This window comes from Chrysemys picta, chromosome 1 (genome assembly GCF_011386835.1).
Source record: "Chrysemys picta bellii isolate R12L10 chromosome 1, ASM1138683v2, whole genome shotgun sequence".
Taxonomy (NCBI): domain Eukaryota; kingdom Metazoa; phylum Chordata; order Testudines; family Emydidae; genus Chrysemys; species Chrysemys picta.
Window position 1 is genome coordinate 134,784,691 of NC_088791.1, and position 16,595 is coordinate 134,801,285.

The window sequence follows — 16,595 nt, forward strand, 5'->3', positions numbered from 1 at the left end:
AGGTATACAAAGATGACTCTGCTTTCCGGGCGTGTGTGTGGGGCAGCTTATTTACATAAGTAAGGTCCTGATCTAGCTCCAAGAGAGAGACCCTGACACGTGCGGGAGTTGGATCAGATCCTAAGTTGTTATGGGGTTTGCCTATGAAAAAAACAATCCTTGTAATGGGATTCTCCTATGGATTTGTTACCTATGTACAAAGAAAGAGCTACATAGGCCAAAAATCAGCATGCATGCGGTGTTTTTGACATGCTGACACTTTTTGAGCAAGTAATGTGGTTCAGAATAACTTGCTAAAGGGCACTGATGAGTGAATATGCTCTGATAATGACAAAGGGGTTCCATATTTTGCCCCATACTGCAAAAACCTCCATTCCCCTAAGTTTTTTACTCAGGAGAGTAGCTCACCTCAGTAGAGACTTGCTCATGCGAGTCCAGGTTTGTAAGATTGTACCCAAATTCTCTCAGTAACTTCTATGTAAAGCGTATATAAATTAAAGATGTTTTTTCTAATTGTCAGCTCTGAAATCTCACCCTGAGATCTGCAAAGTAAGCTGTACTTTCTGACTCCTTATTACTCATGGTGAAATAGGAGGAGTCTGCTGTTGGAATTCAGCTGATAATTTGCAAGCAATGCATGAGGCAGAACAAAATCAGGGCCACTCTCCTGCAGCTGTTTTGCCTCTACAGGCCTAACAACAGTGAAACTTGGCTTTGGCTGTAATGTAAAACGCCATGAGTTGAAGACACATGTGGAGCAGATGTGGAGTAAGCATGTGCCATTTGACAGTCACTTTTATGAACATAACCACACGTTAGAGAGGGATCACAGTCAAAGCATCTCTCCAAATGCCTGCTTGTCCAATGGGTATACAACTCCACCATGCTGCGGCATCACCTGCAGAAGGCAGCACTTCTGAGAGTGACATAATCCACCACACACACTAATAATTGCTTCCTACTCTGCACTATCTTTGCTACAAGTTCTGCTTTCACTGGCACTGACTCTACAAAAAATGTGGGGAAATATGGCAGTGTTCAGACTAATTCAGTAGAGTTAGTTGCCTGGATATCCAAATACCCAGCCAAACCGCACCTGCTGGGGGCCTGCATTTATACAGACCAGGTCAGCCCATCAGTAACTTTTGGGTGTTACACTGAACAACTGACTTCATTACCTAGTGTGTACTGTAATGTCACTGGTGACATATAGAGTTAATGGGGCTGATTCTGATCTTGTATGCCAGTTGTATACTTGTGTAACACCATTCACTTCAGTGGTGTTACTCCTGATTTAAACCGGTGTAACTGAGAACAGAATTTTCTCCCAGTGAATCAACATTTGAGCTGAAGTGTAATCAAATATAGCTGATGTATCAACATTCAAAACATTATTTCTTTTTCCATTGACTGTGCTACCTCTCTTTAAATGTCCTTTCAAGACAACTAGGAATAAAATAGACCAGCTCCTCCCAGGGCCGGCTCCAGGGATTTGGCCGCCACAAGCAGCCAAAAAAAAAAAAAAAAAAAAGCCGCGATCGCGATCTGCGGCGGCAATTCAGCGGGAGGTCCTTCGCTCCGAGTGGGAGTGAGGGACCGTCCGCTGAACTGCCGCCGAATAGCTGGACGTGCCGCCCCTCCCCGAAGTGGCCTCCCCAAGCACCTGCTTGCCAAGCTGATGCCTGGAGCCGTCCCTGGCTCCTCCACTGGTGTCTCAGCGTAGATCCACTGGCTTCACCGGAGCTCTGCCTGTTTACGCCAGCTGGGGATCTTACCGCTATTCTCTAAGCATTGCTCTGACCCTCCTTCAAACATCCTGCTTTTCCTCTTAAAAATGCGAAGCTTTCCAAAGCAAATAGCTTCAAACGTGGCAGACATCTACGGTATGCCAACCTCGCTTCTCTTTCCATGCTACCGTACTCAACAACTCAATCACTTTTTTCTTTGCCTTATCAAAAATGTCCAAGTCACATGTCCTTCCTTTTCTCTTTGTTTACACAGTGATCACAAGATGTCTGAGCAATTCAGAAAGTCTACATTTTGAGCAAAATAAATTCAAGTATAAATCACACAAAAGTAACTGGAAAATGGTTTCTTGTTAATAAAATTGTTTTCACAATAACTTGAAAAGTGTGCATGTACATAGGCATACACAGACCCACTTTGGACCAAATCCTCTGATGGTGTAAATTGATGTAACTGATGTCAATGGAGTGATGCTGATTTACACCAGCCGAGGACCTGACTCTTACAGTGTACGTCATAGGTCAAAAGGCCCACATTCATTACAAATATACACCCACTGCAAATAGAATGGCATGTCAAGGCTGGTGATATTCAGCATTTTGGTTGCACGTGGGAGATTATCTTGCACTCGGACATACGCTTCTGCAGCAACGTGGTGGGTTCTATGCAGAAAATGCTCATCCTCTGATGCTGCATTGAGTCTAGTTTCAAATTTAGGAGCACCCCATCAATGCAGGCATCTCAAGGCTTCTGGTAACTGACATTTATAGCAACTATTGACTTAAGGCCTCTTAAAATACTCCTTAAAGGCACAGAGAATGTGGCATGACTGGTATTCTGGAAAAAGGTTATCTAAACAGTTGGGTAGGGTTGTATGTCCTTCGTGTGTATTTTTAGGAGAGGTTTGGGGGACAACACATGAAATTGGCAAACAGTCCTTGCAAGTAAATAAGTGTTTATCTGTATCAGTTGGAATTATGACATAACTTCCTCCACTGCAGCCCCCAAAGAGAATGTTTTGGACAACATGGAAGCTGCTGTATTTGACTGAGATAAGGGAAAGAAGAATAAGGCAATAGGATATGCCTGAACTATCAAACAAAAAAGCATTCATCTGGGTCTAAGAAGGACTCTCCAGTATGACAGGCAGTCAGTGTTTTAAACAAAGCTGTTCTCTAACATGTCCCTTTGTGGGAAGCTCCCATGAATGCCATACGTTTTACAAGTTAAATGCTGCAGCCTAATTCCAGCACTCAGAGATCACTGTAGTGAAAGTGAAATAAAATAGATAGCCTTTTAAATATTTACCTCCCTGTGTGTATGTATGTGTGGGCACCTTGGTGACTGGTGCATTAAAAATACATAGCTACAGAGATGCTGTGTGTGTGTGTGTGTGTGTGTGTGTGTGTGTGTGTGTGTGTGTGTGTGTGTGTGTGTGTGTAAAATAAACTAGATATGCACATAAATGTGTATATACAAGATGGGCCTGAACAGCCTTGATGTGAACAATCCTAAATGCTGAAGGGTTAAAAATCTTGAACTCAAGACACACATTTTGCAGCTCAGGTCCACCTCTAATATAGAGGGGCCAGATCCTCAGGTCCTTGTTCAGTCCTTACTCAGGGCATGTCTACACCACAGGTGCTACAGTGACACAGCCACAGCTATGTTGCTGTAGCGCCATAGTATAGACTCTTCCTACGTTGCTAGAAGGGGTTTTTCTGTCGCTGTAGGTAATCCACCTCTCCGAGTGGCTGTAGCTAAGGTGAGGGAAGAATTCCTCCATCAACCTAGCCACATCTTCAGCAGGGGTTAGGCTGGGATAACTATGGCGCTCAGGGGGTGTGAATTTTTCAACACCCCCCGCCCCCGCTCCCAAGCAATATAACTAGGTCAATCTAAATTTTAAGTGTTGAGCAGGACTCAGGCAAACTGACTTCGTTCCTGATCCTGCAGAGACATGCACGTGGGCGGAGCCTTAGGCCCTCGTGGAGTCACCACTGACTTCAGTGGGATTTTGTCGGCAAACAAGTTTGCTCACATGGAACTATTTGTGAGCCCTGGTAAGTAAAACTGAGTGAGAATTTTGGGATTCAATACTATGTATATGGGGGGAGGGGGAGATCCTCAGATGGTGTAAACTGGTGTAGCTCCATTGAAGTCCATCCTGCTGAGGATTTGGCCCATTATATGTATTAATAAAAACTCTCAATCAAAAGGCTACTATGTGAGGTAATTAAAATCAAACAACACCAACAAAAAGTATCTGTGGCTGCTTTACAAGTTCCAGATACTTGTTGCCCTTCAGTCAGGGTTGCATTTTTTTTCTGTACAGCACCAGTTCAGGTGTGTGCACCCAGATAGAATTTGTGTACACTGAGTATAAGAGAAGCAGCATATACTGTGTAATGGATCTAATACAAACTTCTCTATCCAAATATACATATATCTACAAACAGCATAAATACTTTACCTGGGAGATTATTCACATGTGCAAAATGAAATAGATATTTTTTTTCTGTGGTTTAATATGTTGTATTTGTTTTCATATTCTGGGCAAAAAATGTGTCACTGTCATCGCAGGAGAGACTTTGTTTCCTTTTTTCACTCTCCCGTGTTTGCTGAGCGCTATGTAACCCCCTTGGTAAGCACTAGATTCATATGCATTGTAGTTATTGGCCAGCAGGGTTTCTCTGAATTTGCATTCATCTTGAAAAATTGCCTGGAGGAAAAACAAAAGGAACAAAGCAGTTGCTATAAATATTTTTAAAAGAACAAAGTGATTTTTCTTATTATTATTTGTACAGCAGAAGAACCTGTTATGGTATGCAACAGGTGGTGCCGTAGAGTCTGTGTCCAACAATAAAACTTCTTCAGCACTATTCAGTGTCAGATGCACGCTGATGCCACCTGTTCAGATAATGGACTATGTACTTCTTGTCACCCATTAACAAGTTAATTCATACTAAATCAGGGATTTCTTAATGTTCTCTGCAAAGAATGATTTACATCATTGTCATGCTAATTTGTCGTACACATGACATGGATTTATTCCTCCTCCCTTCAAAAAAATGATTTGTCATTTATAGAGGAATAATGTTACCTGCCAGAAATCCTGCAACCCTTTTTCACATGAACGGTCCCGCTGAGTAAGAACTATGTGCTTTAATACGGGTTTTGCAGGATCAGATCCCCAATTGGTTCTAAATCTTTTTTTTTTTTTTAAATCTGATTTAAAATTTACAGGATCAAACACACCACCAAAGAGCTCTCAGGCATGAGAGTGTTTGTACGTTTTGCATGCTGGGTCACTTAAATCTGAGGAATTGGCTTCCATATATTTGCATGGAGAACTTTTTATTACTTCACATACTGTAAGAAGTACATGTGTAAACTGGCATATAAAGGTTCAGTTGGCAAAAGGGGCTGCATTATTGTGTGACAGGACAAACGAAAATGATTCCATGAGATCAAATGTCCTGCATATGTAATGCCACTAGCACTGATGCTGTAATGCTTTCAGTTCATGCTCTTCTGATCAGATATTTCTGGAACAAATCCATTCAAAGTCCCAAAGGTTTAACCAAGGATGGTACATTTTGCAATGGAAAATACACAACTATTATTGTTTTCTAAAATGTCTTTTAAAAGTTTTTTAGTGGGGGTGAATTGAAACAGTTCAAAAAGGCAGGGGGCAAGGAGGCAGGACTCCTGGGGCAGGCCTGATCCAGTAGTCCCTAAACAGGGCTCAATCCAGCACATGGTACTATTTGCATGCTTAAAAATATCCATGTGTGTATGTACATTGCTGCTTTGTGGCCTTGAGTTGTCCTATTGGGATTATTTGCATGAATAAGAATCATTCATGTCAGTAAAAGTTCCAGGATCTGGCCATCGTTTAATGTTTTATTAAAGAACCAAAAAGTTTTATAGAAGTGACAAATTTTTCCAAGGAAACAACTCAGTTGTTTGCACAAAAGAAATTTTCAGCAAACTCTATTCTTTATTTGTAGATAGACCATTCATTAGAGCTAGATGGGGAACAGGTTTTCCTGTCCCCCCAAATTTTCCAGATATCAGAACAGTTTTCCCTCCTGGATCAGGACAAGGAGTTGAAATTTGAAAAATATTCACAAACTGAAAAAACAAAACAAAACAAACAAACAAAAAACCTTTTGTTTGGGTCAGCTGAAATACTTTGTTTCCAATTTGATCACTGTTTTTTACTATAATTATCTTAAATTTCAAAACAAAAAGTGGTTTCAGACTGGAAAACTGGAATCACAAGTGTCTAAACAAAACATTTTAGACAACCTTGAAACTTTTTTCAAAAAAAAATGTGAGTTGAAAAATTTCTCAAAAGTAACCCTTTCCCGCAAAAAATTTAGGTTTCGCTGAATCAGCATTTTCTGATTAAAAAGAGTTTAACTGAAAAATCCCCAACCAGCTCTACTATTTGTGCTTCTTGCAGGACCTAGCCACTTTAAAGTGGGGATCTCTGGAGGTGCTACTTCTGTTTAGTGTTGAAACTGAAAGAAGTATTTTTCGGGACGTAAGGTAACCAAATGTCCCTATTTTATAGGGACAGTCATGATTTTGGGGGCTTTTTCTTATATAGGCACCTATTACTCCCCACCCCATCTTGATTTTTCACACTTGCCCTCTAGTCACCCTATCGGGACGTGAAAGTTAAATTGCATTCAGCAATCACTAATCCCTTTCACAACTCTTGGGCTGTTCAACCAATTGTTTTGTATAATGATGATGAACAATGTTATTAGTGGCAATGAGTATTTTTTTCTTCTTTGGGCCTGATGCTACAAAGCGGGCTTCTGGGTGGTTTCCTGATGTCCGTATGGCCCTCAGTATTTGTAGATTCTGGGGACCAAACTTCCTGCTTATCCTGTGAGTCCACCCAGGTTTTCCCCATGTAAAAGAATTTGAAAGCAACTCCAGTAGAGGAATCTCATGGGTTTTTTCTTACCCACCAGTGGTCCCCACTCTCCGCAATGGGATTTTTGCCCAGGAAAAGGTGTGCCCCCTCTCCTACCCCTAACAGAACTCTTGACAGAACAAGGCTTACCTGGACTAGAAAGGATTTGCAAGACATGTAGACAGAAAAGCCATTTATTGATCATTTCCCCTTTTTGACATGTTCATATTTCTGAGGTGCCCCCTGTATAATCATGCTGGAATACTTTACGGGAACAATACACTGACATCATGCCAGTTGCTGCACTGACTGTCTCGCATGACAGTGTGCCCAGAAGGCTCACTGTAATAATTGAAAGACTGTTTTCTCCACCTGTGATCTCAGTTTTTAAATGGAGGGGGAAAAATACCCAAGGCTTCTTAATCAGAGTTTCGTGCCCAATGTTTAAGACTTGAAAAATAAACTTGCACTTGTACTCACCGTTCCATATAACCTCCCTTTGTTGTTCATTGCTACAAAGAGAGCACTTTTCACCCCAAACAGGCTAACAACACCTCGCTCCACAGTTGATATTTCTAAAAGACCTAAATAAACAGAAAAAAGTTTATTCTTATAATGCTCAGTCAAAGGACATTAACAACATAATTATTAAAACCCTTATGAGAATGTCCTTCAGAACTTAAAATCTTCCTATTATCCCTTCTATGGAATTCCAAAAATATACAGGGTATCACATTCTTTATTAAATTCTCTAGGTTTTTAGAATAACATTTATAAAATCCTATTCACTTACTATAGAATCCTGTTGGTTTCATCCCTGTTAAACTAGAAAGTCCTGTAGAATTTGGGAATAATTCCTAATTAGTAAATCATAGCCATTGACTGTTCAATACTGTCATTCTTGCCACAAGAAATGTGGGGTTTGTGTCATGAAACTCACCATAACCTTTTAGCTGCAGATGGTTTTATAAATTGCACTTTACAAGAAATTCAAATAAATGGTTAAAAATACATTTCTTTTAATCTTGCAGATTAAAAACAATGGCAATGCTAATAAATGTGGATTAGTTGTGCCCTTTCAAATCCTTCACGTCGCTAAGCTGCTAGCAAACTGCTATTCAAAAGTCACGCTAATATGCTGAGTGAATTGAAAACCTCAAGATTCAAATATCGAACAAAAATGCATGAGTGAAAAAATGCATCAGAAAAAAAGTTTGCAAACTGGTTAGTCTTTTCTACTCTGTAAAGTAAAGCAGAGTAAAAATAAGTTGGTATCTAATTTTGTCCAAGCATTCATGACATGTTTCAGCCTGGAGGTTTCTAGTGCTGATTGATCCTGGAGACTTTTAAAAGGCAACAGATGTAGTTTAGACTAATAATATCAAGCAGTAACATTGGTGTCCTACACAGGGTAATTGCTAGAGATCACTGCAATTAAGTGACATCTATTCTATTTCATTTCTGGATGCAACTCACTGTATTGGTTTTCATTATGAACACCGCTTATCCTTCCATCTGGGAGGATTTGAAGGTGAAACCCGATGCCCACATTGCAGTAAAGCCTCCGCTGCCTCTTGATTCCTAGCAAATAGTCACTCTCCCAGTTCACATCTGATTTCTCTCCTGACATCCCAGCAATGGACCTGGACAACAGAGACTCCCATCCTCTCTCCAGCAATGTGCCATTAGTTCTGCTTACAACTGGATACGATGAAATAATCCCAGCCAGAAAACCCAAGAGAACAAAAGCAGGCAACGTCCAGTGAACGCTGGCTTCACAGGACATAGTGATGAGAAGTCTTTGTGCAATGGCCATCCGGTTCACCTCTCGGGCACGTGGTCAGAATTAATAGCCCTAAAAATACCGCCCTTCTTGTTTTTCTCCCTTCCGCATGGTGGCAGAGGCTTATTTTTGGAAGGCGGATGAAGATTGCTGACATGAAACTAAAGCCTGAGAGCAGTTGGGTTGGGAACAGAGACAGGCCAGCAGAACTCTCACTGGTGGGGACCATGTTTTGTAGCTCCTGCTGTCTGGTGGGCAGCCTCAATATACTTGATTGACCTATCTTTATAGTTCAGAGGCTGTCCCACCCTGCAGCATCACTGTGACATCAACAGCTCGCTAAAGGTAAACTCGCCATGGCTGTAACACTAACCTACTCTCTTTTCCCGGGCTGGCTGAGGTTGGATGAATGCTGTCATCCAATATATGAGGCAGGAACACTGAGTTTTGTTGGATGGTCTGCAGCGGTTGCTGAATGCAAAGGGGACAAATTGGTTGGATAGTCAGATATCTTGCAGTCTTCCTTATTTAGAGAAGAAGATGCAAAAACAATCGTGGACCAGGGAGTAATAGAAACCTTGCCAGCCACTTCCTCCGCACGATATTCACTGAATTTACACTAGAATAGCTCAGGCAGATCAAGGCAATGTTTGGGGAGGATAGGTAGTAAATGGCTGTGTTTATATTTCTTTAAGCACCTAACAAATCCAAGGCACCTCACCCTGAATCATCTGAGTGCAAATAGCAGACCTGAGTGTCTGTAAGGCAACTTCCATTTGTGGGGTAGACTTACTGTGACTCCCAGGCACGTCACTGAACGTCTCTGAGCCTCTGTTTTCTTGTCTCTAAAATGCAGAGGATATTTCTTTACCAAGCTCCATGTGCCCCTGGGATCTTAAAGTATGATTTGGATTTTGCTCACGGTTGTTATTCTCCCTATTTTATACAGGGGTAAAAATACAGAGGCTGTGGGCCAAATCCTCAGGTGTTGCAGAGCTGCACTCAGTGCACTTGTAGAGGGGGATGAGACATAAGTGGCTTGCCACCACCTTTCTGTCCCCAGCCCCTAGTTCTGGAGGCGGTCTGTGGCTGAACAGGCCCCTGGAGAACCATCAGGGCATCTCCAACTTGCACTGGCAAATAACTCCCAAAGAGGCACTATGCTGGCAGAATCACTGGAGTGCATTGTGCTCCAGCCCTAGCGCCCTCGCCCACCCTGGAAGGCTCCCTGCCCAAGGCAAGAGGCTGGGCCAGGAGCAGATCGCATAGCACTAGTTATGCCAGCTGAGGATTCCCCTTCACTAGGGGAATCCTGAGGTGCTCCCTTAAAGCAGCTTTTAGTCCAGCTTAAGCTTAAGAAGGGCTGAAGATCTTGTTCAGATGGGCTGGGTTACTTGCCTGAGTAAAAGTGTTGTGCAGGTAACTCCCCCCCGCCTCTCCTCCCACACTGAGTTGAGGGATGAAACTTGCATGTACCCCAGCTGATGGGCAAGGCCTACTGCCTCTCAGCACCCCCACTGCAGCTGAGGCAGGAATAGAAGTGTGGGCCCTGAACAACTCCTATATAGAGGTGTGTGGCCACTGGATTGTGCAGATTTCCTGGCATTAGTAAATAGTCTAGAAAATTATAGCACCACAGAAAAGTATGACATTACAGCCTGATCAAACTTGTATAGAAAGGTAAACAGTGGGACTGGTCAGGAAAATGCCAAGAAGTAGCTAAAGCAGCTAAATACATTGTCTTCTGTAGAGGGTGCCTTTGACTCTGCTTTACATCTAATCTTGCCTTGTGATGTCTCCCTTACTGGAGAAGGGGCTGTGATCTTGCGTAGTTTTCTAGACAGCAGTGAGAAGTTGAGTCATGTACGCTGAGAAATTGGAGAGGAATTACACTCCTGCTGGGAGAGAAGCCACACTTAAATTCTACAGATACCAATCTGGTGGAAAATTTACCTGAATCAGCCTTTACTTCCTTGAGATCTTAAGGCCAAAGACCAGTTGCCACCCTCCAACTTAGATGACAGTATTTCAGTACAATATTGGAAAATAAAGCATCTTTGGAACACAGTAATACAGATCCATTTTCAAGGTTGTCTAGGGAATTCAAGCAGCGGAGTGTAATACTCTGATGCAGAGTAAAGTGTTTTCAGAAGCATTTCACGGACTTAGGTTCCTAAATCCCATTTTCAAAAGTTATTTAGGAGCCCATTCCATTGAAAGTCCCTTGCTATTGTGGGGCTTGGATGGAGCAAACTCCCAGTCATTCCCACAGGCAGAAAGCAGCACAGAAGCAGAGGATGCGAAAGTGAAACTGCTTGCCCAGCGCATGTGTGAAACCCAGATTGGTAGTAAAGACTGGGACAGAGAAGAAGAGGAGAAGTTACTGGACTGGGTGCCTGAATGATACGCCAGGGCAACTAACTGCAATTCCAGGATAGCCTGCATGCATCCCAGACAGGCAGCATTTGGCGTAGGGGAGTTGGCTACAGTGGGTTGTCTTCCAGCAGCAGGTGGAGATACGGCCTCTCCCTGCTCGCTGAGGGAAGAAAGAGAAGGCACAAAGAGAACCCAGCAACCGCTGATCCCAAAGGAAGCCAGTGAGGAATAAGTGGACTCTACCACTTCAGGAGGGGACTACACACACTTCAGAAATGGTTTTGTGCTTGCCTGTGCTGACTTGAGGCAGTGTGTCAAACACAACAGCTTCCACATCAACAGCAGTGTTAGGAAACCTTTTGCTCCTTAGAGGCTGCCACAAAAGCTTGGTTCATATTTATGAAACACGGTTTACCTCTGTATTCCCATACAACTAGGTTATGGGCCAAAATCCTGCTCTCGGTTACATTGGTATTGGCTTCACTGGAGTTACTGTGGATTTACATGGAGGGAAGAGAGAGCAGAATTTAGCTCTGACATTTTATAGTTGCTGGGCAAGACTCAGCCCAGGTTTATACCAATTTAAACTCTGGCACAGGAACCTGGTGGTGGGAATTCCTCCAGGAGAGAAAGTTGCTGTGGTACAAGGCATCTGCAGCCTGGGGGCTGGGAGGCAAAGGCAGCCAATGCTGCCCGGGAAGGGGGCATAGCCAGGGCAGCTGGTGCTTCAGTGCTTCCTTTCCACAGTAATGGAGCTTGAATGACACCCAAAGGAGGCTAGCAGTGGAAACACACAACTCACTCACTCTCTCTCACATATACTTAGTACATCTCATCTGAGCACCTCAGAGCTCTTTGCAAAGATAGCATAGCTATTCTTTTCTTTCCTGTACAGAGACACATGGAGTTGAAGTTTTTTGTCCAGGGTAATGCAGTAGGTCAGTGGCACAACCTAAATCTCCTGACTCCGCGGCTACTGCCCTGCTCACTAAACCACACTGCCTCTCTACTACTACTTTTTGTCTCTTAGATTTGCCCATGATGAAAGGATTTGCACAGTATGAGAACAAAACATGGAATGTTCCTCATCCCCCCCCCCCCCCCAAAAAAAATCGAGACCGCAGCCAGCACCAGTAATTGCACCCACTCTGTGTAAGCACCCATCTAGCCAATGCTACCCAGGAGACAGGAGCTACTGAGTGACATGAAATAAGCTTAACTTGGGATTGTTTTTTAATGTGTCTCCACTTTCCAGTCGCAGCAGGAACAATGGTGCTACTGGGAGAATCGTTCATAGAAAAAGCATGAATCTAATGTCTTTGCCTAACAAATCTGGGTGCTCAGTGCCATAAACCAATCTCTAAAATCGGGAGCCAAGCTTTTTAGATAGTCACTCCCCTATCAGTGCTTAAGGAATGTCAGTGTTTGATACCAAGAGCATCTCATACGATGGCTATCCAACACATGAGTTTTGGTTGCTCCTCTTTTTTGCAATAGGACTGTGAGGGCATCTTGCAAAACTTTTTGACAGTTACATGGGTAGGTAATTGTTTTTGGCAGGTCAGGGCATTTTTGAATAATAGGGTTTTAAAAATTATTTCCCCCTCCGTTATCATCTGTCTTCATGATAAAGAGCAGGTAACTGGATTTTTGAGCCACAGCGGGCACATTTTCATGGCAATTGTGTAAGGCTCTGATCGGATACCCTTGGTCATTACCAAGAGATCTGCGATTCATTTACCTTCCTCTTTCCTTTTAAAGGAACATGACAGGGACCCAAGACAACTGGTGGGAAATCAGATCTTCAGTGTAGAAGATGGCAAGATTTTGAAAATTCAGTGGTGATTGGACATTCCCGTCACATCTGAAGAAGAAAGCCAGTCCCCCACAGTTATGCCAGCACCTGTCAGGCTAGTGTGCCATACATTTGTCACAGTCAAATTGGTGTTATGCACCATTAGTACATTATCTTGTAATGGACTGCTCTCGTATGCGAGTACATGTAAATTTGGCTCTTTGCCTCATGTCTCTCCATTACTTGTTTGAATTGTTTCCTAACAACTTATCCTGTAGGTCTGTGTCTTTTGTTCATATCATTTAGTAGAGGATTGTGAATCCCAGAGAGATTGTCCGTTTTGCTACTAACTGGGATTTACCAAGTATTTGTAAAGTATCACTACCTGGTGCTGTTTTGTCTGTTTCATTCTTTGCCGAAAGAACAGTACCGAAGGCCAGAAACTCAGAGAGAGACTATGGGGGTTCCATAAAGATGATCCCCTCATTTTAGTCTTCCCCTTTCCTACTTCTCCAACCCTTCTGCTATGCTGGTGAAATGCCTTTGTGTATTTAATAGGGGCTAAAGGGGAAGGGAATGTAGCGGGATGCCAGGCTGTGGATATTCTATCCCAGATACCTTAGTCACACTTATTGGTGAGTGGGAGTGAAACTCCTTATATCTCTGGTATTTAGGGAGCGGGAGTTGATCTTTAAGGAGAATGTTAGAGTGCAGTCTTGTTCTATTTGAACCCAAGTTTCGGGGGTTTTCAGCATAGCATTAGACTGCTACTTTCAACTGAGCCACCCAGTATTAATCTTGGATATGAAGAAAAGCAAACCCACCTCACACTTTGGGTTTAACTAATATGGCTGGGAATTTCAAAGGTACCTAAGGCTGTTCAACTCTCATTCATATTCAATAGGAGCTGGAAGCCAAATTCCCTTAGGCATCTTTGAAAACTCCAGCCTATCATGCCATTTGCCCACACAGATGGGGATGTATCATTCTATGTGAAATTGAGTAGTCTTTGAGTCACAGTGGGGTTCTGTTCTTCAGTCTTCAACACGCTTTGCCTCTCCAAATTAAAAGAGAGAAGGAGATAGCTTTGGAAGTGCAAAAGTAAATGGGCTATATGTAAAGATTCAGATAAAGCAGATGCTAGTCAGTTACTTGGAAAATTCTGATGGTGGGTCAACAGTGTCAAAAGGAGCGGTGCCTGGCTTGGACGCTCTCTAATCTGTCCAGTAACGACATCCGTGAATATGTAAATCTTTTCAGAAAAAAGGATTCTAAGGATGCACCAGATCCACTTTCTGCAAGGGTGAACCGTACATTGCAAGACTAAGCCTTATTCCTCTTCTGGATGGTTGGATAGGCATGTGTTTTACCCTCTTATGCTGTGCTAGAGTGGAGAAATTGCCAGTTGCCAAAAGCCCTAAATTTGTACGTTTGCTTTTGTTTTGTGCTGCAGTGTTGGTTAGTAGCAAATTTAAAAGTGCAGGAGGATTGCAGACTAGCTCAAGTGATCTACAGAAAGATTTCTTAAACATTGGGCTTCTTGTTATAGCTAAATACGTTGCTATGTTAAAAACCCCAAATGAATTTTACCAGTGTAAGGGGACGTATGGAGCGAAGATTTAACACCTTACATAAAATCTGTCACAGTCTCAAGGGCATGTATCCGGAGAACTAGAACAGAATTAGGAATGTAATGAGGAAGAGGAAAAATAAGACTCCCCCAACCTTTCCCATTTCCAATGGCTTCTAACAAATATGAATAAGTCTTTGTTCCAGTTAGGTTCCACCTGCTGGCCAAAAGTGTCAGCTTCCCAATTTCTTTTCCTTACAGCAACCATGAAACTTCCTTGTCCTTCTGATACGACTCAGCAGTGCACAGCTCAGACTCATCCAGGTGCTTACACTGTCAGTGGCAGTGTCTGGATAACATCATGGCTTTGCCTTGGGTGCCTTTTTTTATTCTCCCCCCGCGCACACACACAGTTTACACAGTGTGTTTATGTGTGAAAACAGTAACTCAACCCACCCCCTTAAAGAGAGCCTGAATAAACAGAGAGTCTGTTAAACATGTCCTAACGTTCAATATACATGGGGGGAAGCAAATTCCAGACTGAAGGGACCACCAGAGAACATGCCCTGCTCCTCACCCCTAAGGATACAAATCTAGGGAGTGTCAGTTTGAGCCGTCCAGCTGATCCAAAATGTCAGATTAGCCCAAAGGTGGCGGCTGCCTTTTTTCTTTTACTTCATTCTTTGTGTAAATCTCCTTATAATACTTACTGATATAATACTTACTGATCGAATGGAATTTGAGCACGGTTAAGTGATTTACTGAATCTGGAACTACGTGAGTAAGTGATGACTTTTGAATCCCTTCTCAACAAATATATAAATTATAATATAGTCTCATTACCAGACAACTAGTAAACTCCAGGATATGATCTCAGACAGTTGTCTGTAAAAATGGCCAAAGACCATTTTCTTCCACCACCAGAATTACATCCAGTTAAACAGAAAAGGCATCAGCTGAGTGACAACATGGAGCTGCTTCAAAAGAGATCTATGTTTTTGTCAGCTCTGTGGGCTAAAACAAATAGCATGAGCTTTCAGAGGTGACAGTAGCCATTCAGCTGTTATACTGGTTTCTCCTCTTCCTTTCGTGAGCAAGAGAACAGGGATAGTATATGATTCCTGGGCACCAGGACAAGACATGTAACGAGCAGGATAGAGGCTATCCTGGGGAATGCTAGGGGAATTCAGGATTATAGACCTCTCATGGGAACCAGGGACATACACTTGAGAGATTGGATAGAACCCCAATGTTGATTTCAATGACCTGAGGAAATAAGTACAGCTCAGACTGCTGCACGTGGCCCTCCCTAGGGTGTTTTAAGTGCTAAGCATGAGTGAAGGAAGAGGAAGACTAATGCTAGAGATCAGCTCCTGGGTAGGGCTGAGAGCACAGAGAAAAGCAGTTTGGATTGGCACAGCATGGGGACGCATTCTGTGGTGAGAAGGCAACAGTTTGGATCAGATGGAACAAGTAGGTTATCATTCTCTTGGGTTCAAAGGAGGCAGTTTGTTAATTGAAAGTTTCAAATTCACCGACTCCCACTGCTCTATATAGTCTATCAGACTATAATAGGGTTCAAAAAAGAACTAGATAAATTCATGGAGTATAGGTCCATCAATGGCTATTAGCCAGGATGGGCAGGGATGGTGTCCCTAGCCTCTGTTTGCCAGAAGCTGGGAATGAGTGACAGGGGATGGATCACTTGATAATTACCTGTTCTGTTCATTCCCTCTGGGGCACCTGGCATTGGCCACTGTCGGTAGACAGGATACTGGGCTAGATGGACCTTTGGTCTGACACACACTTCCCAGAATGATAAGATAGAAGGTGGAGAGGTAGTGTAGCTGATGTCTAGAGAGTATAACTGAGACCAGCAGCAGCGATTCACATATGACATATCAGTATTGACAGTTAGTTAAGTACCATGCATAAGAAGGGGGAAAGAGGTACTGGGGCACAATGTCACAAAATATTTGTAGCCACTGAGCTACAATCTGATACTGAAGACAGTAAAGTTAAACACTTTGGGTTAGGATACAATAACAAAGGAGGAACAGTAATAAGTATTTGGTACAGATCTCCCTACCCCGAGCACTGAAGAAGAGTCAGAATGAAAATATCCATGACTTATTATCAAGTTGCTAGAAATTGCAGGATTATTTCTCCTGGGGATCTTTCCTGATATCTGTGGGTAACAAAGGTAATAAATCATGGAGGATAAATCAGTTCTTTGTCTAATCAGCGGACAACTTTGACACAGAAAGTAAAGACTCTACCCAGAGGAGAAATTACGTTTGCATCTACATCTTATCAAAAGCTATCAGCAAATTAACTGAGACCTCACAAGACAAATAGGTAAGGCGGGTGCACGTACCCACAGGCTGTTCAA

General features: G+C 42.7%; 1 protein-coding gene across 1 annotated transcript; it reads right to left on the minus strand.

The window, feature by feature from the left end:
- Window positions 1-1,981: 1,981 nt before the first annotated feature.
- On the minus strand, window positions 1,982-8,575 carry FGF6 (fibroblast growth factor 6). The gene is made up of 3 exons (XM_005307807.4): window positions 8,156-8,575; window positions 7,160-7,263; window positions 1,982-4,468 (listed from the first exon to the last, which is right to left on the minus strand). Exons 1-3 carry the CDS (start codon window positions 8,493-8,495, stop codon window positions 4,292-4,294), a joined length of 621 nt encoding a protein of 206 aa, XP_005307864.2. The 5' UTR covers window positions 8,496-8,575; the 3' UTR covers window positions 1,982-4,291.
- Between the last annotated feature and the right edge of the window lie 8,020 nt (window positions 8,576-16,595).